Raw genomic sequence first — 26,241 nt, forward strand, 5'->3', positions numbered from 1 at the left:
TCCTTAACATTTGCAAAACAGTAAGTGCATTTCTCGAAACAGGTAGTACAAACAACCCAATGGTTTACCTATAAATGCCTGTAAATGTCAGTGAACTTGTCAGTACAATCAGAATGACAAGTCCTTGTGTCATTGTTTACGAACAAGATAGTCAAAATGTTTAGCCATGTTGTCAATATAACAATGTAGTCTGTAAGTATTTTCTGGTACACTTTGGCTAAGGTTTTGATGACAATGACAATGAAAATCCACAAGGCTGCACATTTTCTGTATGACATATGACCTTCACCAGTGCAAAGTTATACACTGCAGTATGTGTGTGTGTGTGTATATATATATATATATATATAAAAATAAACAAATCCCCCTCTCACCCCTTGCGGGGTGGTATCCAATCCAATCCACTTTATTTATATAGCACAATTTAAAAAACAACAAGGTTACCAAAGTGCTTTACAGAGATGATATAGAATATGCTCATGATAAATAAAACAAAACAAAACAAATAACACCAACACTTACAGCGACAACGAAGACCAAAGCAGCTCTCATGGTGAATTAAAAGCCAGGGAATAAAAGTATGTTTTTAAATGAGATTTAAAGGTGTGGAGGTTGGGCGCCACTTTAATGTGAGGAGGTAAGTCCACAGTTTGGGGGCAACTGCTGAAAAAGAGCGATCTGGTCTTCAGCCTGGTCCTGGGCACGTTCAGCCGCAGCTGATCAGCAGACCTCAGTGACCTTGGCGGGGTGTAAGTGTGCAGGAGCTCAGAGATGTACTGAGGTGCCAACCCATTAAGTGACTTAAAAACAAACATTAAAATCTTAAAATGTATTCTAAAATGTACAGGGAGCCAGTGGAGCGAGGCCAGAATGGGGGTAATGTGTTCGTGTTTCCGGGTTCCTGTTAAAAGATGAGCAGCTGCATTTTGGACTAACTGCAGGCGTGAGAGGGAGGTTTGGTTCACACCGATGTAAAGTGCATTACAGTAGTCCAAACGGGTCGAGATAAAAGCATGAATCACATGCTCAAGAAGATCAAAAGATAAAACAGGTTTAAGATAAAAGCCTCAAATGATAAAAACTGGATTTAACCACAGTGTTTATCTGCTTGTCAAGTTTAAAATCACGGTCAATTTTGATGCCTATATTGGTGACTACTGGCTTTACGTATTGCTGCAGGGAACCAAGATTTATGGGAGTGGAGTCGCAAACCTGGCTGAGTCCAAATACGATGACCTCAGTTTTGTCTTCGTTTAAATTAAAAAAATTAAAAGACATCCAGGCCTTAATATCCATGAGACATTCAAGTAGAGGAGTCAGGGAACTGTTTCTTCTCAGGGGCAAGTAGATTTGCGAGTCGTCCGCATTAAAAGTAGTAGGAAAACATATTTTCTTTAAATGTTTCCAAGAGGGAGAAGGTATAAGGAGAACAATAGTGGTCCAAGATCTGAGCCCTGAGGAACTCCACAGAGAAGGGGCGGTAGATGACGTGAAGTCACCAAGTTTTACATAAAAACATCGCTCAGATAAATACGATCTGAACCACTGCAGGGCAGTATCTCGGATGCCCACACAGTCCACAAAGATCATTAAAAACTCTAAAAAGTGCAGTCTCGGTACTATGAAAAGCTTTAAAACCAGACTGAAAATTTTCTACCAATACCATTTGTATCTAAAAAGGATTGTAGTTGTGCAAATACAGTTTTTTCTAAGATTTTAGAAATAAAAGGAAGCTTTGATATCGGTCTGTAGTTAATTGTAATGTCCAAATTGTGCTTTTTAATTAGAGGTACAACAGTTGCTTCTTTGCAATAAGCTGGGACAATTCCTGAAGTCAGACTGCCGTTAATAATTTTTTGGACACTTGGCCCTATAGTGGTCCAGACCTCCTTAAAAAGGCGAAGGGGGACAATGTCTGTGGGACAGGCTGAGGGTTTGAGCTGTGAAATTATTTTATTGAGACAAGGAAGCGACACATGCTCAAACTGATCAAACACTGTTAAAACAGGTCATCATTTCAGAAGGGTCGGATCCAGGTGAGGAAATATGAGTTCTAATGGAGGTAATCTTGTCTAAAAAATAGTGTAAAAAATTCTCACAGACTTCAGAAGAAGCTTCCAAACAGGAGGATTAGGGTGAATTTAAAATTGAATCAATGCTTTTAAAAAGGACACGTGGTTTGTTTAGATTTTGGACAATTTTTTCTTTTAGGTATCTATTTTTTTCAGTTTTAACTACTTTTTGATACATTCTCCAGCTTTCCTTTAAAATTTCATAAGAGACATGAAGCTTGTCTATGTGTCATCCTCAAGCTCGGGTCCTCTACTAGAGGCCTGGGAGTTTGAGGGTTCTGCGCAGTATCTTAGCTGTTCCTAGGACTGCACTCTTCTGGACAGAGACCTCTGATGTTTTACCTGGAATCTGCTGTAGCCACTCTCCCAGTGCTCAGATTACCACTGGCACCATTGTTGCTCTTACTTTCCACACCTTTTCTAGCTCCTCTTTCAGCCCTTGGTATTTCTCAAACTTCTTGTGTTCCTTCTTCTTGATGTTGCTGTTGGTTGGGATTGCCACATCTATCACTCCAGCCTTCTTCTGCTGTTTGTCGATCAACATGATGTCTGGATCTTGAAGTCCCACAGGATCTTAGCTCGGTCATTCTCAACTACCTTAGGAGGTGTCTTCCATTTTGACCTTGGGACTTCCAGCCCATACTCATGGCAGATGTTCCTGTACCCTATGCCAGCTACCTGGTTATGGCGTTCCATGTACGCACTTCCTGTCTGCATCTTACACCCTGCTGTTATGTGCTGTACTGTCTCAGGGGCATCCTTGCACAGTCTGCACATATATGCACATATATCTGCATATACATTTTAGGCGATTTGCACTATTCACTGCTTACTGTGTATGGTATTGTGTGTATCAGATGAATGGTCTGAGGGCTGTGTTGCTATTGTAGTATGTAGTAGTATACGGATTGTTGTCTATTCTTAGTTTGTTTATGGTCTGTAGGAAACAACATTTCGTTCAGCTATATACACTTGTATGTGATGAATATCAATAAAGTTTGACTTTATTTAACTTTGATTTTTAACGTGTTCAACCGTTTTGCATGTAGTGACTTATGCAATGAACTTACTATCTACATGTTTTTGGGAGTAAGACTAATCAAGACTGGTATAATACATTGTGATCAGCATGACATAAGCAATTGATAATGTAGGAAACAGCAGACAATTATACATAATCATTTGCATCAGTGTGTCAAAGCATTTGCAATTTGTCCAAATTAATGAGAAATTGCTTTTATGATGTGCACAAGTGGTGAGATGATGTGGAGGTTGAACAAGTAGTTTTGAGAATTTCAGTTCTGATCTGAGAAATGCACCAAAGCGACTGAGAAAAACTGTAATATTGTGCCGTGCAGCAACAAATAAATCAATGTATGGGAAACACTGTCCTAGGAGGGTTATGGAAATATGAATTCTTAACTAAATCTAAGTTTACTCCAAGCGCAACCTTAAAGCACCTGTGGAATCTGGTTGAGTGGAGGGTTTGCAATATGCAAAAATCTACAGGAGCTGCATAACCCTACTGAGTTGGCATTGTATACATCCACAACAAAAAGCAGCATAGACTACAAATTATCAAAAATATCATCATCATCTGGACAAAGTATTTATCCTACTTATCTTGTAGATAAAATGCAATGCAATTTAATATAATAGTTCACTGCTATCTTTGAAGCTGAAGGTTTTGCTGAAACTGTGTCAGAGACAACTCCCTGGTAAGTGTGAGCAGTAGGTTGCAGTGTTTGCATGATTGGTAAGACGCAACGGTTGTTTTGTTCGAAGGTATTGAAAATACCTTAGAAATAATGCATACATGAATGGGCCTGGAGCTCAGCAAAGTCGCTGAAAAAGAAAATTCTTAAACCTTATGAGTTGTTTGGTTAATGTTTCACAGCATAGTCTCTTTCAGCTTTGGTCCATTCACAGGCAGGAGGCTTTGCTATCTTAGTAGACGTCATTCATTGTGGGTCAGTTGCTTCAACTGTCTTCAGCTTGCTGTCAGACTGAAGTGGTGGGAATAAAGGAGTCCACTGAGTCTCCAGGGGGCCTTAAATAGACTTACAGTTTTTACCTGGGCCTTCTGGTCAATCCCCTTCAGGGGCTATGTCTTTGAGCTAGTCTTCAATGGCTGAGAAAGCTAAGTTGTTCAAAGCGAGTGGTTTGTTGGTGCACAGTGGATTGCAGCTTGTCGTGTGGCGCATTAGGTGTTGACAGATGGGAGGGAGGGAATGGGACGCTGTGGGGAACCAATGATTTATTGCAGGGCCTGGGACACTTAACAGGGTGTAAGTGCTGAGTCTGGAGGGCCCATGATATGAGGACAATTGAAAAAAAAGAAAGGAATAAACAAAGGGAATAACAAAAAAGAGAGAGGATGTAATGCAAATTTGATCACTAATCATAAAAGGAGATTTTCATTAACTTCGGCATTAAGGTTCAGAATAACTATCGTGTGGAAATATTTGCATGGTTGTAACAAGGAAACCACATGCTTCTCTTAGAATAGGGAAACCTCTAGAGCCTAGTACCAAGGATAACAAATGAAGGGGAACAAACTAATTATTGATGGATATTTTGTTCAATGCCATTTGCATTTAAACGACGCTCATGTAACCAACTCCCTGACTGAAAATAAAAAAAGAGGAGTAAATGTGAGAGAGTAAGCAACAAGCGAGAAAGAGAGAGGGAGAGCACAGAGACATAGCAGGCACCAAAGTAGAGGGCACGCAGAGATAATGCCAGGCCTACATTATAGCTCCGGGTGCTGGTGGGTTTCCTCCTTCCACAGCACAAAAAGGTCCTCATGGCACACATTGCTACTGCTGTGCTGTATACTGCATATTGGTTATATCAATGCCTGCTGTGCCTTTTGTGATAAAGTTTTTAATATGATTTGAAAAACTCCATTCATCTCCAGCAGCAAGATCTAGCAATTATTGAAAATTTATGTGCAGTTCATTATTGTCAAAAGTAAGAACTATGGCGTGTGCCAGGCCTTATTCACAACTCATCATTTTAATTTTTAGTCTTACACTGGAATCAACTAAAAAGAATAAGTTGGTGCTGATAGGAATAGTTCTGAGAAAACATTTGTTATAGAGCATTATTTATCATGTACACTGTTGGCTTTGTGACGGTCAGGTTCACACAAAACAACAGATTAAGTATGATTTTTTTCCTATCCCATCTGAATGTCCTTTCATACGTAAAAATACACTAAACATTAACAGGCGCAAACTTTCAGACCAAATTGTTAAATGTCTAATTGCAAATACCAATGTGTCAAAAACAAAAAATGTAATAAACAGGATCAATGAAAATTCAACAAAACAAGTTCCTCTAAACTACTCTCAATAAAAATGAAAAGTCAGACAGAAGCATCTTATGTATGAGGAACGCCTGCTGTTTGATTGTGTCGTGTTAATAATATCAATAATACAATCTCTCTCTGCTATAACTACTGTTCACATCTAAAGTTTTGGTTTGCTTAGTCATTTAGTTACTGTGTGGTTGTAGCGGCATAAAAAAATCGATTTGAATTCAGAGAAATTAATTCAAAGATAAACACAACAGTAAAAAAGTACAGATTCAGTACACACTGATGAAATAAACCGGAAGAATGTGTGTAAGGAAGTAACAGAGGTAAGAAAGCATCATTCTGCTCCTGTACTTTGTCTGGGAGCTTGTAACTCCACAGACCTTTGAGTGGTGAGGTCAGGTTATGTGTTCCAAGTACCAAGAGCCTTGTCAGAGACGTGGACATTGGCTTGTCTAGATTCTAGGAAGCCAAGGAGAACAACATGAAAAACTGAGGCAGAAGGGTCATGTAATGAGCTAGCTAGGGATGGTGAAATTGGCTTAGTTCCCCACAGTGTCCACCCTGACACTGTGTACATCTACCATTTTGTTAGAATGACAAAATGAAGAAACAAGACATCTGGCTTTCTATAACACCCTTGATTAGCATTTTCTGCATGTGCGAATGTATATTGAGCGATTGCCAATGGACTACTAGATGCATATGTTATGCTAGTAATTTAGGGCTAATGCACCCATTCTAGGATACAGTTATACCATACTATACTGTACAATACCCTACCGTTGGGTTATTGAATGTATTTTTACAGTTATTCTAGATTAAAAAGATAGTTCTCATACTTACCACGTGACAATGACACAAGTGACAGCCTAGATCCAAACTTAACAGCCATGGATTAAATTTGTGACCCGGTACCTAGTCCCCTGTGAAATCTTTTTTGATGCCCCCCACACACACCCAATTAGCCTTCCAAAACCCTGTCAGGGTAGATTCAGCGTCCTCGCATCTGTTACAGCTGTGCCCTTCAGCCAGCTTAGGGTGATCGACAGTGGAGCACATCAGAGGAGCAAGGGGACAGAGGAAATATTGATCAGGTCTGTTTTGTTCAGCTGTGCTCGTCAAACCCAGACATTAGTGACACCGAGATCATGTTGCACTGTAAACACAAGAATCCTACTCAAATCTGTAGCAGGCTTGTTCTGTGGCGCTATCTTGGCAGTGTCAGGTTTGTTAGATACAAATTCTTTGTGTGGAGGTTTCGAGACAATGTGGAGAGACAGTGTGGGCAACTGCTGGCTCTGTGCAGTTTATATTGCCAGACTTACACTTCCCATCTGAGACAAGATGGTCTCAGATGGTTTTACACAACCACAGGGCCTCATTGTTTAAGTGTTCATACACACAGCTTTTATCTTGACTTGTGCCTAAATATTTTCTCTTCTCCAAAACCTTCTCATGTATCAACAGTAGATAGTATCTGGGAAATGCGCTCTGTGGTGCAATTTATCACGTTGCAGAAGCAGTGGTCAAGCAGTGGATTGTCTTTAGTAAAGTTCGGGGGGGGGGGGGCTATCCGTACCCAACAGTTGGGGAGAGGCTCTCAGACTGTCGAAATAGCAGATCTTTTTAAAGTATGTAATGGCCTTTAGCCCAGGGGTTCTCTATCGATCACTGCCCACTGCTTCCCTTCTCTGCACCTGTCAATGCTCAATGTTCGGTAGCTTTGCATGCCCTCACCGTGTCTCTCTTTAATTCTTTGTCCTAACACACTCATTTTCACTTTTAAGTCAATGGCAGGTCAAGAAAAGAGAAGATCTGAGGTGGATAGCACAAGCACAAAGAAACACGCAAATTCCAGTAGGTGATCAGTCACCTAAATTGTTGATCGAGCATTCCACATGGCAACTCCCAGAGGAGCTGTGTGAGCAAGAAGGCCATCAGTCTCTCCCTAATGATCATCCTACCTCACAAGCCCTGTTTAGTTTTATGTGCCACATCCAGCTAAAAGTGAGATTAGTGCGCTCGCTATCACACTCCCTAAATCCTTCTCTCTGCTGCTCCCAGTGCTGCCGAGTTGCATCCCTTTCACCTGCTGTGGTTTCTGGCTATGGCTATATTCTGCCCAGGCTCCCTTGACCCAAGCTGGTAATGCATTACTCCCCAGATCAATTGATAGATTGGCCCTGTCGGAGCTGCCGTAACTAAATCAGCTGCCCCTGATGATTCAGCACCAGCCAAGGAGCCGGGCCTGCTGTCACCAATCACAGATCACCAGCAGCTGAGACAGGTATGGACATTCTCCTGTCACTTGAACCTAATTTATTGCCAGCTTCCACATTGATTAACCTTGTGCTGTGGTTCAAGCTTCCTATAAAAATTTGTGTGTCGGGGGTGGGGGGGGGGGGTGACTGAATGAACAAGGAGGAGGAAACATAAAGCTAAGTTGATGTTTACATTACTTCAGTAAACTTTGAACAAAAGGACTTTTACTTTACAGCCAGGAGCAACTTTGTCAGAGTGGCAGCTGGTAACATATCTCTAGATGTTTCTGCGATAACGACTTTTTTTCAATCTACTTCATTGACCGATAGATAGATAGATAGATAGATAGATCGATAGATGAAACACAAAAGTATAAACAATCCCTTGCTAGTTTTTGTCTTGCCAGTCTTTATTCTTGTTACCATGTTTAGTTACCAGTGTGGAATGTTTAGTGTCCACAACATTATTAACAAGATTGCAATTAGCACTGGCACTTGTGAATTATTGGCATGACTTTGGACACCTATGATCAGACGTTATTCAAAGACATTTAACTTTCAGCAGTCAGTTTTAGGTAATGTCTAATATTTCGCAAAGTGGAAATCACAAGCACAAAGTGCACTGCATGTGGCACTGCAATGATGTGATGATTCACAGATCCTATGGTGCCTGAACCCCGGCAATTGCCATTTGAAGCTGATTTTTATATATTTATACATTGATTAGACTGCAGTAAAACTATATGCAGTCAGTAATATATAAAAATCTCAGCCAAGGTTACAGTAATGTATACCATCAATACATGTGACAGTGAGGTCTAAAACAACTGAATGAAGATTTTTTTTAAATGAAAGGTGTTTTTCAGAGAGGTGTTAGACTTAACAAACAAAAAGTTTTAATGTATTTAGATTTACAGCATCTACATTATTCATTAAATAATAAACTTTATGAGTAGGGTTGGTAACAATATTCTCCATATTCATTCTTGGTTGTTGATTTACCTTCGTTGGGGATGCTGAGCTGAGAAGTGGAAGCATTTTGTTCTTTGTGTCTCTGTGATTTACTCGCTGTTCTTTGCTAGGACAGCCAGGGGCTGTCAGCAATCTCCCAGCTGTAGCCTCTAAAACACAACTCATGGGCCTAATGAACCAAGCCACAATTACTTTAGCAAAAAGCTGCCGTGCCTTAAGAGGGGGAAAGGGCATCTTAGTCTTCATAAACACACACATGATTTTAGTTTTTTAATGAGTAATTAAAAGGGGAAAGTCTCTGGGTATTTAACACCATACTCTGAGCAAACCATGATGTTTTGAATGAATGACATTTTTGTGGATATTAGAAGGGATTGCATTTATTGTTTTGAAATATCCAAATAGTTGTTAAAGCAGAGCATCATGACAACCCTGTGTCTCTAAGTTGTGATATGTGAGATCTAGGGTGTAGCACAGCAGGATAGTAAAGCCTAAAACAACAACAATAAAAGGACAGCATTGACAACAAAATGAAGGTCATTTTCACCAGCATTCACATACACACACATGCAGGCAGAGTGTAGAACTACTGCTAGCCGTTGCATTGCTAATATTCTATCACAACCAGAGAGGCTTGCTAATCTAATAAGGACCGTTATCTAATAGCCGCCCATTGTTTCCAGACCACTTTATGAGCACAGATGCCACAACAAATACACATTATTAGGTTGAAGATTATAGAGTAATGCATAGGGCCTTTTGCCAGAAGGAGACATGACACTCAATAGACAGATGGCTAGTCAATTGCTCAATGGACACAAATGACACTTAATACATGCTGGATCAACCTTTAGTGCACAGCACTCTGGTTCCCTCCTTGACAAAGCAGCAGAACCGATTGCCCATTTCAGATGCCCACTTTAACAACCCTGCAAGTTCTCATTTTAGGCCCACGTAATGGTTTACAAAACTAATAATAAACAGATGAAAGGGAAGGACACGACAACAGGTAGTAAAGAGCAAATTAGAGGACTGTTAATTAATCTTTTATTTACCACACCTCCAGAGCATCTACATCTACATGTACATGGCAAGCTCCAATTCAATAGGCAATGATGTCATTGTCTTATCAGGGTTTTTCCTGCATAGAGGAAATTTTGGCGCCCCCTACAGAGGTTTTAGCGAGCGCCAAAGGAAAGTAACCAACGCCAAAATGATTGGGGAGTGCTTGAAATCCATCCATCCATCCATCCATCATCAACCGCTTATCCTGCATACAGGGCCAATCCTAGCTGCCATCGGGCGAAAGGCGGGGTACATCCTTGACAGGTCACAAATCCATCGCAGGGCCACACATAGACAAACTACCAGTCACACTCACACCTAAGGACAATTTAGGGTCACCAATCAACCTAGGCCACGTGTCTTTGGACGGTGGGAGGAAGCCGGAGCACCCAGAGAGAACCCACGCAGACATGGGGAGAACATGCAAACTCCACACAGAAAGGCCCGGAATTACCAAGGTTCCAACACACGACCTTCTTGCTGTGAGGCGACAGCGCTAACCACTGCACCGCCGTGCCACCCGAGTGCTTGAAATCCTCAGCTTGAAATAGCCATTTATCAAAGAACTGTTGAACAAGCAGAACATAAACTTAAATACAGCGTCTTTGACTTCCAGCAGTCACCTCTCCTCTCATCCACAGCGCTGTTTTTTTACAAATGCAGCTGGCACTGGATTTATTAAACCAGCTGCTGCATTAGTTTGACAGTACCTGAATGATCCACTACGAAGCTAGTGCTAATGGGAGAGATGACTTCCTCTGATTTCTCCAAATATAAAAGCCATGTATTCACTGGTACTGGCACTTTGACATTTTACTCTTTGGTGTACCGGCACTGGTACTCTTCTCTGCCCTCTCCGTATCAGGTTTTGTGGACACTAGCCTGTGAGCCATGACGACCAATCACAGCCTGGAGTAGGCGGGTGATTAAAAAAATATTGAGGCGCTACAGCACTTTGTATCTCTTTAATTGCATAAACATAAACAAATGAGAGAATAACCACAATGTAGAGCATTTTTAATGCACAATAACTTAATGACTGAAAACAATCCACAAAAATCAAACTGCTGTTTTGTCCAACTGGAATTAATATTACAGGCTACTAATGTCATGCTATATAGTATCCAGTAGTATGATCTGAACTTATAATGAAAACACTAACATTAGCCCTATGCTTTTATGCTAAATTATACCTTTACTCCTCCAGGTTGTGGATATTATTTGTTTATCAAATTGTCAGAAACGACAAGAAATTGCAGAGATTTCAGTCTTTACGTCATGCCACAAAGTCATCCTCAACCCCACCTCTTTCAGTAAAGATAGTTGAATAGATAAAAATGTTCCCCTCTATACCCTTCTTTCTTTGTGTATGAACACAGAGTAGGCTATTCTTTATCATCATGGATGTCATTTACTCTGCAGTTGTGGTTTGCATGTATGAATGAAACTAAGGTCATGCTGTATGACCATTTTTCTGTCAATTGGTTGGCATTACAGTAAATTGGCATAAATGGTCTAACACTTGGTTTAAGATGATAAAAGGAGATCAGACATTTAGTAGATTTGACATTGAAAGTTTCAGAAGTCTCAGTAAAAGGTACATTTGGTTCTAAGTCCAGCACAAAGAATTAACACACAAAGAACAAAGTCAAAGACAGTGTATCCAAGTGCATCTACTATTTTCGCTTGTGTAGACTAAGCTCACACAGCTTGCAGCTCACAAAGGGGTCTTGAAGTGGAATATAAATTGGATGTGTGTGATGATTAATCATTGTCTTGGCCAGTCTCATAACCTTTAAACAGCTGTGCCAATCACAGTGGTGCATGAGGAAAATGGCTCACCAAATGGAGACAAAAGGCTGCTCAGAGAAGGAAAACATTATTGTTGTCAGTCGCAACATGCAATCATATGATATTACCAGCGCCGTATGTAGCCAAAGTCCCATAATGTGCCCTTTTAACCTGAATTTACATTTTGGGAGGTATTGAAAGTCATATCTTGTCATATTTCCAAGCATTATGTGGTGCATTTTTATTTTGCCTCGCAGTGTTCCACAAAACTTGCTTGTTGCCTTCAATTTGCTTCGCTAAAGTGATTAATAATGATGCATTTCATTGCATTTGGGTATGTTTACATTCAAGTGATCAAAAGAGTGATTGTTTCATATCATTCAACATTATTTTGTATTTGTAGTGTATTTCTGTTAAAAAGTCACTTGCATTTGCTGACGGATCCTGAAATGATCAACAAAGGGATGTTACAGTGAAAAGAGACCTGGTCCTCGGACATCTATTCTCAGGACATCAGAGCGCTGATTTTCACCAACACCTTATCTTTCACTGCCTCATATCCTCCCACCGTTGCACCTGTCGCACTACTCTAATAACAAAAATACCAAAGAGACTGTCGAAAAGCAATTCAAGGTGAGAAAAGAACCAACTTGTTGGAACATGGCTTGCAATGGCTTTTGCACTGCCCATAAAAATAGAGCTCCATATGTCACACAAAATACATCAGTTTGCTTGAGTAAGACTGAGATAGCCTATTAAGAAGGCTTTTACTTTAGGTGTAACGCTTGGTGTTTGGTTTGAGGTGTTAAGTATCATGAGAGAAATATATAACATGAGATAAAATGGAGAGAGATGTTTCGTTCTGTATTTCAACAAGAAGAAGAACTGACCAGTGAATGTGTCGACAGACAGAGAAGGGTAGTTAGGATTAAGTAGAAAAGTCAAAGGAGATCAGCGGCATCTGTGTCTGTTTCCATGGTGTGTTTAAATGAATGAAATGTGTGCAATTGCAATTCGCTAATGAGTGTCAAGCCATCAGACCGCAACTCACGTTGTTCATGTACTCGCTCAACAAGTCTTGAAGGGCCTGTCGAACAGCGTTGCACTCAGCCACGATGCGTTCACGGCGGTCATCGCGTGTGCAGGAAGAGTCAGCCATTAGTGCCGCACCACTGATGATGCTCTCCAAGCGCTCCTCCAGAGAGGGCCGGAAACGAGCCTCACTAAATGTCAGAGGGTCCAGGATGATCTTGTTCTGTAGGGCAAGAAGACAAATAAAAGGTCAGGACCGTAATACGGGCCCATCCGGCATACGGACCAAACTGAGAAACTGTATCCTGCGATAAGCCATAATTCATATATCATGATTTGATGATGCTTTGATTTAGTGCATTTTGTGACAGTATCTCTCTGGTACAAGACAGCAGCAATTGCATGTAGAGAGTCAGATAACAAAGAGGAACAGCAGCATTATCAGCTGGCCACATACATAAACATGCTGGGAGCCAGCTAACCAGACAAAAAAGTTAAATGGCTTAACACAAATTAGTGGAGCAGAGCGTCTCAAATCAGTACGGCAATGTGCCTCTTGCTGCAAAAAATTTCCAAAGCAGGTATGCAGCATATGAAAAAAAATACACATTATTTTGAAACAGATTTAAACAAAATGATTACATGCATGGAAAATACAACCCTAGCACAGTAACAGACACCATTTTAAGTATGTCTGAAACCATCTGAAATCTTTACATTTCAAATTGCTTTTCTCTCCTCAAATTGTTTTGTAATAAATGCCTACAAGGACAAAATGGAAGAAAAATTTAAAAAAGCATAATCTTGTTAAAACACCCACAATTAAATTAGTTTTTGGCCACGCGACAAATTATAATAATATGAACATCTATCTTAGAAGTGCATATAAGTTCACAGTAGAGGTATGTGTGCTCATAGAACATAAATTGCTGCCAAAGCGTTTCAATGCCTTGGCAAGCAAAAGTCAAATATCCAAGGTTTTTTTACAAATGTATTGAGATGTATGCAAATTGTAGTACAGAATGAGGCTGAATCGGTACAACAACATCCCAAAACCCGGAGTACATAGAGAAGGTCGAAGACAGGGCAGATATTAAATTCCAGGGGATGCTCCACCCAAAATCTCTTTGGGCCTAAAACACTCACTCACTGTTGCTTTGCAAGGTTCAGGGCTGGTTGTTCCTTAAAGCTTGTCTTTTATTATCGAACTCTCAAGCACAATGTGAAACCCCATATATTGTTAGATTATTTTCTATTTAGATTCTTTTCTATGACCTCTGCATTTGGGGAAATGACTTGGTAATTATGCACATACTATTTAACTGTAGCAGTCATGGTGGTTTATGGCATGACGGTTTTAAGGGGCAATGTCATGCTGGCCTCTTCAGCTACTGTATATCCATAGAAACTAAGTTGCTCTAAGAAGTTTTAGAAAATCCAGAAAGCATAGTGCATATACTGTAGCTTTTACAAAGGCAAACAGCATGAGGTCATTTTGGGCTGATGCAGTTGGCACCATTTACTGTGTGTTCTGTGAGAGAGCAACAGCTCACATTGATGAGATGGAAACACAGTGTTAAGGATTTATTTTGTGAGCAAGGTACAGTGACCCTGCATACTGTGTTACTCAGTAACACCTCAAATATTACTCAAGGGCACAAGACACAAGAAATAACAACGCAGATGGTAGTAGAAGGTAGTTTTATATGAATAACAATATAATTTGTTACAGAAGGTCCTATTATCTTTTTCTCACTCAGATCCCAATCTCACCTAGAGGCAAAAATGCTTTTATGCATATGATTCTAACTGATAGAGTATTATATAGAGCAAAACACATATGTGTTTATCTCTAAAGCTTTCCCCAGCAATTATGTGGCTTATATAGCTTTATTACAACAGTAATGAAGGCATTTATTTTAATGTTGACTTATCCTGTTCTGTTCAATTTGCAGAGATAGGAAAATCCATAGACCAGTAAATTGAGACACAGATTCTTGGGGTAGAACAACAACATGTGCCACGCAATTTACGGAAAACCATTGTCTATATTCTCTTTCTATCGTTTCACAGGGAAACATTTACCTAAAAGCAATTCAAGTTTAGTCTTTCTATCCTAAGGTTCAACAAAGCCAACAGATAAAGGATTCTAATGCTTCGGCGCCCCAGCCCAACCTAACTTGCATTTCAGTCATCGAAGCTGTAAATAAACTAAACATTCACCTATAACTCAGAGGAGAAAAGCCATAAGATGTGACTCTGTGGCATCCATGGCGAGTTTTGAAAGTGTTGTGTCATAGCACGGTGCAAAGGTGCAGTGTTTGGTTTCTCCTCAGCCAGTCTAATCCTGGGGCAGGGTGACAGACTGTCAAATGATGCACAATAACATATAAGGTGCAAGAGTGCAAGCACCAAGGATAACCTACTTTTCATCTTCAGCTGGCAAGAAAATGGCAAGAAAATGCCATACATACAAGGTTTTGCAGAAAAAGGGGGAAGGATGAGAAAGTTTGGGGCTACAGAAAAAATAAACAAGATTGGAGGTCGAGATAGAAGGGATGAAAATGCAGAGAAGAACAGGGGGAAAAAAGTCTGAGAGAAAGACAATCAATAGTGGTTCAACATAAAAGACAAGCAATCTGACTTACAAGTTTTTTTTTTCTGTCCTAAACTTTGCTGAGAGTTGGTCTACAACAAGCGAGATCCCAAATAGTGAATGACCTTGAAAGCTCATGATGTAACTCACACAGAGTTTCAAAAAGGAAACCATGACGGAAGCCTAAAACATCAAGCCATGGGTAATGCACAGCCTTAATGTACATTGTTTCATGCAGACTTTGAATGGAAATATATATTTTAGTGTGTGTGTACTCATCATGTTCCATTCACCAAATCTCACCTATATTTAATATAATTACCTTACGCTATTTCTGCTGTGTGGTACAGCGGGGAAAAGCATAATGTGGGGGGGAAAAAAAGATTATAGACTGATTTGTTGTGTAAAAACCCACCTATGCTAATATTAGTGTATGCAAGCATATATTCAATACGTCGTGTTGCAATAATCAATACACAAGTGAACAGTTGATTGAAGTATAGCGTAAAAAAATAAGTTAACATAATTTTATTATTGTTGTGGAGTGCTTCTTTCAGGCTCCGGTGAACCTTTTAATGCCTTTGTGTTATTGACTGACTATTTCACAGTTTTAATGCGGTTTGCTGCTTGTGTTTTATTGCTTGATTATTTAACAGTTTTTTTTGTTGTTGTTGATTATGTTTCATTGATTGATTATTTTTTTATAACTAATGTAGTTGTTTCTTTATTTTTGGTACCTCTTATTACATATACTGTTTTATTATTTTACTTCTGTAAAGTACTTTGTGACTTGCTCTATGAAAGGTGCTATAATAAATGAAATCCTCTTACTATAACTCTACAGGTGCTAAATAAAAGTACAGCATGCCAATTAGACAAGTGTAGCTGCTTCCAGTTTTGTGTCACAGATCTGTCTGTGTACTGGAATCCTAAAGATGAAATCTAGATAGAGCTTCTCAATTGACTGATTAAGTTCTAAGTCTAAGTAATGTATTTGTGCTGCTCATTTCACCAAAAAATACAGATTAACGTTTGCTCTTACTAGTATCACCCTCTGACACAGAGCCTCGTAATCAACCCTTTCCAAAAAAAATCAAAACTCAAAAATCAACGTCTTAAATCAAGACAATTATAAAATAAAATGTAATAAGACAAGTGAGATCATGGTCAAGTGGTCATGTTTTTGTTGTTTTTTTTAACTGGCAACAGCTACTTATAGTCATGTTTCTTTTTTTTATAAATGCCATTGTTTTTTCTGTATTAAAGGACAGATCTCAAAATTGTATGGATCCAGTAATTGCGCGATAGTCTTTCATAATTAAAAGCTCAGTCCAAACCATAAGATATGGATGACATAATCACAGGAAGAAGGCTATACAACTCCACATACTGTAAGACACAGAAAGAAAATATACAGAAAGGCTGCGTGACATTGGTTAGCTCCAATTAAGCTGATCCACTTTGTAATGAAAATTTAAAAAGACATCCCTTGTTCCTTGTCTTCCCTTGTTGTGGAATGGCTACTCTTGTGTTGACATCTACATCAGAAATTACAGCTTGAAGAATGCAAAAAAGGAACACAACAGAGCTCAATACCCAGCGGATGGCAACAAAGGAAGACGCAAAGAAGAAAAGAACATGAACGGAAACTGAGAAAATCCCTCACACATCTCAATTGTTATTCCACACAGGATGTCAGCTTGCAATTATCACTGGGAGTTGGGAATACCCAGAGTAGAAAGAGTAGCAAATGCTGGGTTGACACAGGCTGAGAGGTTTTCAAGGTAATTGGCAATGGCTGAAGTCACCCTCCAAGAAGCTCACAAGCATGGCTGATACTATCAGTTACTACAATGAGTCTCACAGTGTTAAACTCACTTTTTGAGACTTTTGTTGTCTTTGAACCTCATTATCAATTACTTTGCTGTTTGCTGCTTGCTTTAAAAGTCCACCCAGTAAATAATTACACAGTTTGAGAAGCAGACAGAAAAATTGCCACAATCAAAGCCTATAAAATTCAAAGCTTCTGCCATCTGATTGCAAGCTAATGTTTCACTATAGTGCGGCACCTCACAGTGACTTTTTCCTTTGTAGATCACTCATTCATACATGTTCATCACATGTTCTGTGGTACAATGATATTTTACAAAGTTTTTTTTTATTTTTTATTTTTCATTTATTCCCCTCTTGTGAAAGTTAACAGAACAGAATCAGCTTCTGAGCAGTGTGATTGGCAAATGGGGATTTGGTGTATTGTTTAAGGATAATTCAGCAGACCGTATTTGCTGACACACTAAAGCCTTTCAATGCAGAATGTCAAAATCTTGAAACATTTCAAAACTCCTTTAAGAGAGTACACTTATCTCAAATGTACTCTTTGCTTTTGTGTAATGTAACTGTACAGCTAACTGAAATGCACTCACCTCCTACCTTGTTTTTATATTAAAAAGGTTTCCAGATTTCCAAATGGTTTGGGAAAAAAAGATATAATGTAGTTTTATGACAGATCTCACCTACAGGCTGATGAAAGAGTTCATAAAAAGTTTTTTCCCCCCTCAATTCTAGGCCAGGCTTTAAGCCTGTAATTCAATGTGAATGTTGATTTTGACAGTGTATCAGAGCCAGAGGCAACATTATGTTTGCCCCACAAAGGGTGAGGTTATTACTTTGACCCTACTTTGGGGCATCAACCACTGAGACAGGGCACATGTCACATCAGCGTATTTCAAACGTTCCTTCCAGGACTTTCCAATATTTGATGACAACTACTTTGTCTAAGAGGGAAGTTCACCAAAGTCTTGAACGTGCAGCTGTAATGCCTCTGGCTCCCCTAATCCTGGGTTCAAGGGCTATTTGGTTGTGACTATTACGCTGTTTGACAAAGCACTGCCCACACTGGCCCAGGAGGGGCATTAGTCATAACCCATTCTCTGATTGATTAACCTAATGAAGAGTGCCTGACTCAGGGTTATGGTTTGGCCTTCTATTGTCACACAGTGGAAGGCAACCAAAACAGCTTTGAAAAGGCCAGCTTGTGTGGTAGTGGAAAATTACAGTGGATTAGTTCAGTCGCTTTAAAACCACCAATTGTCAATTAGAAATAAGAAAAAAAATAAATCTACAAATGAGAGGGTGCATTTGAGTCCATTTACAAGTGCGATCATGTGACTAACAACATTATATCTTGGCACATATGATAACATACTCAAGTTTCGGCTTGGATGGATGGAGTTTAACTGTGTTGCCCAACTTTAGTAACTTTTCAAAACCGACAATCCAATAGTTACACTTGCAGCAATCTGCCTTCTGTGTCTAAATGTGATTGTAGGCAAAGCTCCAAGCACTTCGCTCGGGAAAGATACAGTATGTGCAGATTGTCCCGAAATCTCTGCTCCACATTATTAAATCATAGCAGCAGGACTGGTATATAACATACACCAGCGAAATTAGCGTAGATGTGTGCTATTTTATTCTGTGTGTCTATCTCGTACCAATGAATACTTCCACTTTACAATAAGCCATCATTACGATGACCAGATTCTTGATTGTAATGAAGTATAGTATACAGCTTTTTGGCTTTTGCTCTTAGTATTATATCCTGTAAAGATAAATAAAATGATATATGCACATGTATCCTGACATATGGCTGTGTAATCATTTTTCCATCCATCCGTCCAGCTGGTAGACCTCTTGGAGCACGCTAAATATTTTAAGGGTCAGCCTTTACCATGTTTTAAAGTACGCTAAACTGGGTAGTTATGAATGTTTTATACCCAAAAAAGTAGGACATCTGAGCAAAGAGACATCTGACTATGTATCTGACCCTTACAGGACACCATCTACTAAACTGCGCTGAATGTTTCATTTAATCCTAGAGAGGGTCTTAAATAAAAATGAAAACATTTTTAAGAATAAGCATAGCATGTGGAATATGAAAAGTACTTTTACTAAGCCTTGTGGGTCCACCTAAAAAATGGGAGGAAAAAAACAAAACCACCAATCCATGGTTAAGCACTTTAACAAAACAACAGTTAAATTAAACAAAATGTTAAGCTCCAGTTGTTTCACTGAGAAGTTTCGTTTTTTTTTTAAAATTGTAATCAATTCATCGAAGTCATTTCTTGATTAAATTGTGAGAAAAAAATGATTCTGTTACTTTTTCATCAAATCACTAGATGAGACAAAACCTCTGTGCTTATAGACAGAATCTCTTATACACCTCAGAATTCAGGAGCTCAGCCATTTCAAATTCGCAAGAAACCACAACTGCTACTTCTTCAAGAAAAACGTTGTTTTCCTCAAATTGCTTTTTAAACTCAAAATGTGGCAGAAAAAAAATGTTTGGTTAATTGCTAAATAGGTAATCAGAGGAAAAACTGTTTAAAAGTGATTTGGACCATGCAGCCATGTGTAATTATGTTCAATCACAAAAAAGTCATAATAAATGGATTGCAATCAAACATTGTGGTGCCAGCTGAACCGTCAATTAGCTAACAACAGAGTCCACTGTATTGGTGGTTAATAAAACACACCATGTACTACCGTCATGATGGAAGTTTCAAATGCTTTAGAGTTCAAGGAGAGACAGGAAAAGACACCTTTGTCACTCAAATCTAAATCCCATTGACAACACTGCAGCTAAGAAGAAAACTACAACTATCTGATAAGACAAGCGTTATAGCAGCATTAGTTTAATGTTAATTTGCAATAACAACTAATAACATAATACCTATAAAACAATATTAAAAATGTGTTGCCGTTTAGTATGTGCATGAGCCCAGCACGCGAACAAGACATCTTAAAAAACAAGGTTGTTTTCATTTGATATATTAATTATTTTAATCACTTTCTTGAAAAGTACCCCCGGTAAATGACCAGAATTCACTGTCCCAGGGCTATTAAATGCCTGACATGTGAGCGATCACATAATAATAATAATCTTTATTTGTAGAGCACTTTTCAAAAGTTGCAAATTGCTTTAACAAGTGTAAAGACAATAATACCCAAAGGACAATAATACAAAAACAATACAAGATAAAAGCAAGAAAACATTGAAAAGACCAAAATACACGTTTAAGATAAATATCAAATAAGTAAAATAGAATAAAATGTAAAATAATCATAGAGGTGATAATCTGAGTGAAATGCATTCATTCATTCAAAAAAGTAATACACAAAAGTTAAAACATTTTTTTGTCTTTAGTCTTTTAAGATATTCATTAGTGTAGGGTTCAGTTGCATGACGCAAACAGGAAATAAAAAGTTTTACTGGACTTTGGAAAAGAAGTTAATGCCTGTAATTGTAATCCACTGGCCCTTGGAGGACTATATGAATTATTAAATTGAGTGGTATTGTCCTTTTTGTTGCTACATGTTGTGTTGTAAACATGTGTTGCTGGGGAATGCAGCAAAATGTCATCTGGACGGTAAATATACCCAGAGGTGGGTACTGTTGCCCAAAACTGTAAAAGTACTCTTTGCAAAAACAAATACACAAGTAGAAGCAAAAGTGGTCCTCAAAATAACTACTAAAATAAGAGAACAAAAGAATTTACTAAAAAATGACTTAGTAGTGAGTAACTTTTGCGTTTCGGTCATACATTTATTTGATGTATTTATTTGTGATGAAATGACCAGTTATTATCTCCTGATTAGATAAAATGCCACATATACACCAGGACAATATTCCCAGTGTGTGTCCATCAAGTGTGATTGCAAAGTATTGCATTAAGTTATTGTCTGTTAGTACTCCAATAAGTAAAGATTGTTTAAAAATATAAATTATTTTCTTGTTGTCTCCAATATTAAATTATGATTTGGTAAACAACTCAAATTAGGGGATAATTCCGTGATGTTTCATAATTTACTGCCTAATAAATACAGGTGTGTTCATTTCTTCACGTTTACCTGAGGAAGATCATCTGTGGTTGAAACATTACATCAGTCACATCCACATGAAATAAGAGTAGTTTTGTGTGTGCATAATTTGGTCTATATTCATAAGGCTACATTAATTAGCATGCATAGTGAAATGCAGACTGCTTGTATATTGTTAGCTTGAATATTTACATTAAGGCAGAAAGCAGGGGGAGTTTTTAAGCATGACATACTGTGTAGCTATTTATTAATAAAATATTAGCATTAACTCGACAGAGACTGCTCTTTGTCAGCTCTGTGTCCTATGGCATCAAATACCAACACTGAGAAAGCCTGACAAAGCATCGGTATCAGTCAGACACCCTGTGATAAGACGGGGCTGGCTGCACAGTGCGCTAATTTTTAATCTGTAGCAAGCGGGAAGCTTCCGGTCAGAGAACTGAGTCGAACGTGGAGGTCCCCTAAATCTGCATTCTTTCAATGGGCCAGCAGGGGGTAAGTCCGGTTTCATCAGAAATAATAATGGTAAAATGACCCTATTTCTCACCTGAATAATTACCTCAGTAAACACTTTCCTAATGAGTTTATGGTCTCAATCTCTTGTTTCAAGTCTTCTTCAATACAACACAATGTTCATTTAGTAAATTATGGTCCTATTTAAAGGGGTGGCGCAGTAGTGCGGTGGTTAGCACTGTCGCCTCACAGCAAGAAGGTCGTGGGTTTGTGGGTACCTCGGTTCTAAATGTTCTCCCCGTGTCTGCGTGGGTTCTCTCCGGGTGCTCCGGCTTCCTCCCACCATCCAAAGACATGTGGCCTAAGTTGATTGGTGGCTCTAAACTGTCCTTAGGTGTGAATGTGAGTGTGAGTGGTTGTTTGTCTATGTGTGGCCCTGCGATGGACTGGCGACCTGTCCAGGGTGTACCCCGCCTTTCCGCCCGATGTCAGCTGGTATTGGCTCCTATTAGCTAATTATTAGCCATACTACCATTCAGCCATTATTCTGTTCTAACAGAGTCAGGTGGATGCTTGACTGCGGTAAATAAATAAAAATAAATAAGTAGTGAAGTAGCGTGATGAATGTATCCAAATGTAGGGCAGTTTAAAGTCTCAAGTAAGAGTACAAGTATGATGCATTAAAATTACATGTTAGCGGAGTAAATGTAACTCATTACTGGCCACCTCTGAATATACCACAGAAATACTGCATTAAAAATCAAAAAGTAAAGCATTCTTAAATAATTAATAGAGAAAAGGAAAAGAAGGACCAATTGGAGCAGAGAAAGGAAAAGACACATAAATTAGTGAAATAGTATAACCAGTATGAAATCAAGCTAAATGTGCAGTATTCCTGAGTGAGCATGCGCCCTGTTGAGCTCTGTCAGTGCGTCTAGTTTGGATACATTTTCACAATAAAGCCTAAAACTATCCACCACTAAAACACGTGCACAGACACATGCTTGTTGATGCTTAGATCGGTACATGTCTTAATTTATAACTGCACTTTAAGAAGACAAACAACAAAGACAAAAGCTCAAGACAAAAGTCCCAATTGCCAACAGGGACATATTCAGTCAACAGTAAGACTCTATTCTCTAGATATCTTCAGCCTGTTTGAGAAATTACAGTTTATGATTATTCTGAGCAGTGCTATTTATCTGGAAATGAGGTAAAAGGGGGGGCGATAGAGAAAGCTAAAGACATCAACAGAAACGACGCGCCCACATAAAAATACAATGCAGAATAGTTATCCATATTAAATGTACCATTTTTACACACACAATTTCTGAGACAGTGAGACAATTCCCAGTGGCCAGGACATCTTGATTGATGACTGAACTAGTATCCTGCTGGTTTAATCATGTCAAGTTTTAATGTGACCTGCCTCATGTAGACTATACCTAAGGGGAGATAGCAAGGTTTTGCATATAATCATCTTGATTAGGGAAAAGAAATAACTTTCAGTATAATCAACATTTTTACATAACATTAACAAATGTTGCTCTCTGTGGGCAATGCTCCCTTAAAATATGCCTGAAACTCATATTCAAATGCTCGTTGTCTGAATGTTTATATCATCTGAGCTGTCAGCCCCCACCTCCCCCTTCTGTAACACTATGCCTGTCTGGTCGCGAGCGTAACTCTTTCCCCCTGGGTTTGACATCTCGTTGCTTTCCCTCTTTCCTAGTTTTTTGCCTTGATACGTTTGCTTAAAAAGTGAAACAGTGATAGCAGACAAAATGATGCCCCAATTCACAGCAGCCTCGGTAGGAAAGCAATGATTTTTCTATTTCCTCTTCCTGGCTCAGACATATTTGCCATGGCAGGTCTGGAAAAAAGAGCTAAGAAAGGGACTCCATCGGTCGCCAGCGTCTAGGCCTTGATACCATCACAGCCTCTGAAACACTGGGTCATAAAACATTAAAATAAAAGCAGTTTTGTTTTTTTGTTTTTTGTTTTCTTTTTTTGTCTTTTCTTTAAGGCACACTTAAGTACCAACTGAAGGTCACCTGTCTTTGAATAGATGAATGGCTATCTGCTATATGGTGAACTGCGCATCGGGTCTGAAAAGACAATCACCAAAAAAAATGTACTGTAAACGAATATGATCCTCAGCAGGGTTGCACATGATACTGAAGTATAGCTTGTGTTCAAAACTGTGGAGGTTAAATTATGAGTGTGTGCCCGAATGTTTATTAATGAAGCAGATGCACATAGACAGAGTCATAAATCATACGGTACAGTAGCATAATAAGGCCAACAAGGCTCCTCGCCTGCCCAGGTAATGGTACTTGGAGCAGTGCCCAGTCTCTCTGCCAATAGACTCTGAACGTGGACCCACAGTAAGCTGCAGAGGAGCATTGGGTGGGGGTGGATTTCAATGGGAAACAGGGTTTTGGCACGATCCACTAGACAGTCTCCAATATTTCACTGTATCGGGTGATGGCATGGGAATATTGGATCTTTTCCTTTGACCCTTGGATCTCAAGAATACAAGAAAAAAAAAAAAAGCATTTGGTTTAAATTGTCCTTTGTGATACTGAATATTTTTATCCGAATGGTCCTTGATTTTTTACACATTTACTCAGAAAGACATTTTTTGTTTGATGAAATAAAGCAATATTCAGTGGGTTTTTTTTAGTATTTTTTTAACAACATTCCTCTCTACTACAAACTGCTCTTAAGGCACTTTTTTCTCTCAGTTCCCCTGGAGTTAAAGTCATTAAGGCCAGCAAGCAAACTGCACGTCAAATGAAGCTTTTAGTGCAAGTTCAAGCAGCCCAGACAATTATCATTCCAATTTCCTAATCACACCAGGTCTCTGCCTCTCAGTTATTATCCAATGAACTCACTGGTTTATGTTCATGAGGCTGTCTGTCAACTGGTGATCATCCTGGCTGAAGGGTATTTAACTACCTCACCTGTTGCATCTCATTCCTGTCATTGAAATGTCACTTTACCCTCACCCTCCCACCCCAAATATACCCGCCACCAACAGTGTGAAAGAACCACCCATGGCCCCCTAGGGCCATCTCTGCAATGGCTGAAATTCAAAGGGCTTTACTTCCATTCTTTCTGCTTGAATCAGTGCGTCAATGCCAAAGATCAACACACTGGAGTACATTTTAAGTACAGCAATGCTAATCATTTGTTTTGTTAACCTTTCTAAGGTTGTCTAATGAGAAATTAACATTCATATTAGAATTTTTAAATCGGCAGATAGAGCAGGAGTAGCCTTGAAATACTGTTAATATTGCTGACACAAACAAATTACTTAATTAATTTAGCATCATCGTATAATGTCAAGACAGCTAGGGTCAACACACTGTTTATAGACTGCAGGTAAATAGTCACAGGGATACTGAATTCACTAAGCAGCAAGCGGGTTTTAGTGTGTTTTATTTACTGATTAGCCAGTCTAATGCCAATCAGCAGTGTCTTTGTAATCCCGCAGATTCCGAACAAGCAGCAGCAGGTACTACAGACATAGACAGTCATATGAACAGCAGTGTCCCAGATGTTGAAAAAAAGGACACACGCTGGGGGTCATCAGCAAAGGCACACCTGCCGTCTTCCTCACTAATCTCATTTGATGTGTTCGGGAGATAGGTGGAATCAATGTTTCTGGAATTCAGTCTGTTCGCTATACCTGTGAGTCTAGTTAATAAGAAGATAAAAACATCTTGGCAAGTTACAGAAAACAATAATACACTTCTCAAAAAAACATCACAAAAATAGCAACTTGCCAAACTGATGTCTGTTAATGTGGGAGACACATTTAAGATGAACCTTTGATCACTTAAGCCATATTCCCCTTTCTAATAGCCAATACAGTGTGTAAGGAGTGCTTTCCATTTGCTGATCATTTACTGTTCACTGCAGTCCACTCCCATAAAAGGAAACAATTGTTTAGATAGTCTGTATTTAATTTTGTAATAAATTTTAATTATATTTATTGTATTAGAGAAATAATTCCTCAGGCGTTTACATGAATCTCTCTGTGAACCCAACTAATTCATTATTATGTAGCTTACACTGTAAATATAGTACAGATTATTTAGATTTCATTGCTTTTCCCCTATGTAGCCACTGCTGTTTTGTTTTTATTCCATAAAGAAGTACACCCAGTTGTTACAATAAAAAAGGTTTAGGTCAGAGATTTACCTAAGCGGGTAACTTATAGAAGCCTCAAAGAAGAGAAATGGTATACACTGGTACCAATATCCAGGTTGTATGTCCCTAAGAGAGACTCATTGATAGAAGTGGTAGTGATTATGTTCGCCTTCTAACGACAGCAAACAAAACAAAATGCAATGAAGCACAAGGACAACCGCTGCACATCAATCAGTCTTCTGGGATTCTGCAACAGTGCTCAAGGAGAAGAGGCGATTAACTGACCTCTAGCCCAGGTTTAGTGAGTCTGTGTTACCCAAGATCTTGTTACAGACAAAAATCCCCCACCCCTTCACTCTCAGAACCAATCTCTAAATACCTGTGACAGTGGCCTTCACAGTTTAGCCGGGGCCAAGATGTCAGTAAGTGAAAGTACTGATAGTGCCATACCTTCCAGCCGCCTGCCTTCACAGCAAGAGCAGTAGGAAAAGAAAAAATATAATAATGTGATATTGCATTTTCTGTCTCATCATCAGGTGTGACAGACCTTTTTTTATCTACTGGCTGAGTGCTCTTCACACTTTAACTATTAAGAATACATATATAAGTTGCCTGTTTCCAGAACCATATTTTCATACAGAA

At 39.0% G+C, this 26,241-nt stretch overlaps 1 protein-coding gene across 2 annotated transcripts in view; it reads right to left on the bottom strand.

The window, feature by feature from the left end:
* ctnna2 (catenin (cadherin-associated protein), alpha 2) overlaps window positions 1-26,241 on the bottom strand; it is a 329,015-nt gene that overhangs the window by 224,285 nt on the left and 78,489 nt on the right. For both annotated transcript variants that reach the window (XM_038713371.1, XM_038713372.1), the window contains exon 7: window positions 12,535-12,738. In XM_038713371.1, coding sequence (XP_038569299.1) covers window positions 12,535-12,738 — 204 coding nt within the window. The remainder of the gene's footprint in view (window positions 1-12,534; window positions 12,739-26,241) is intronic.

Source organism: Micropterus salmoides, unplaced genomic scaffold (assembly GCF_014851395.1).
Source record: "Micropterus salmoides isolate LMB-PRFRI ecotype aquatic unplaced genomic scaffold, ASM1485139v1 Ms_hic_scaffold_12, whole genome shotgun sequence".
Taxonomy (NCBI): Eukaryota; Metazoa; Chordata; class Actinopteri; order Centrarchiformes; family Centrarchidae; genus Micropterus; species Micropterus salmoides.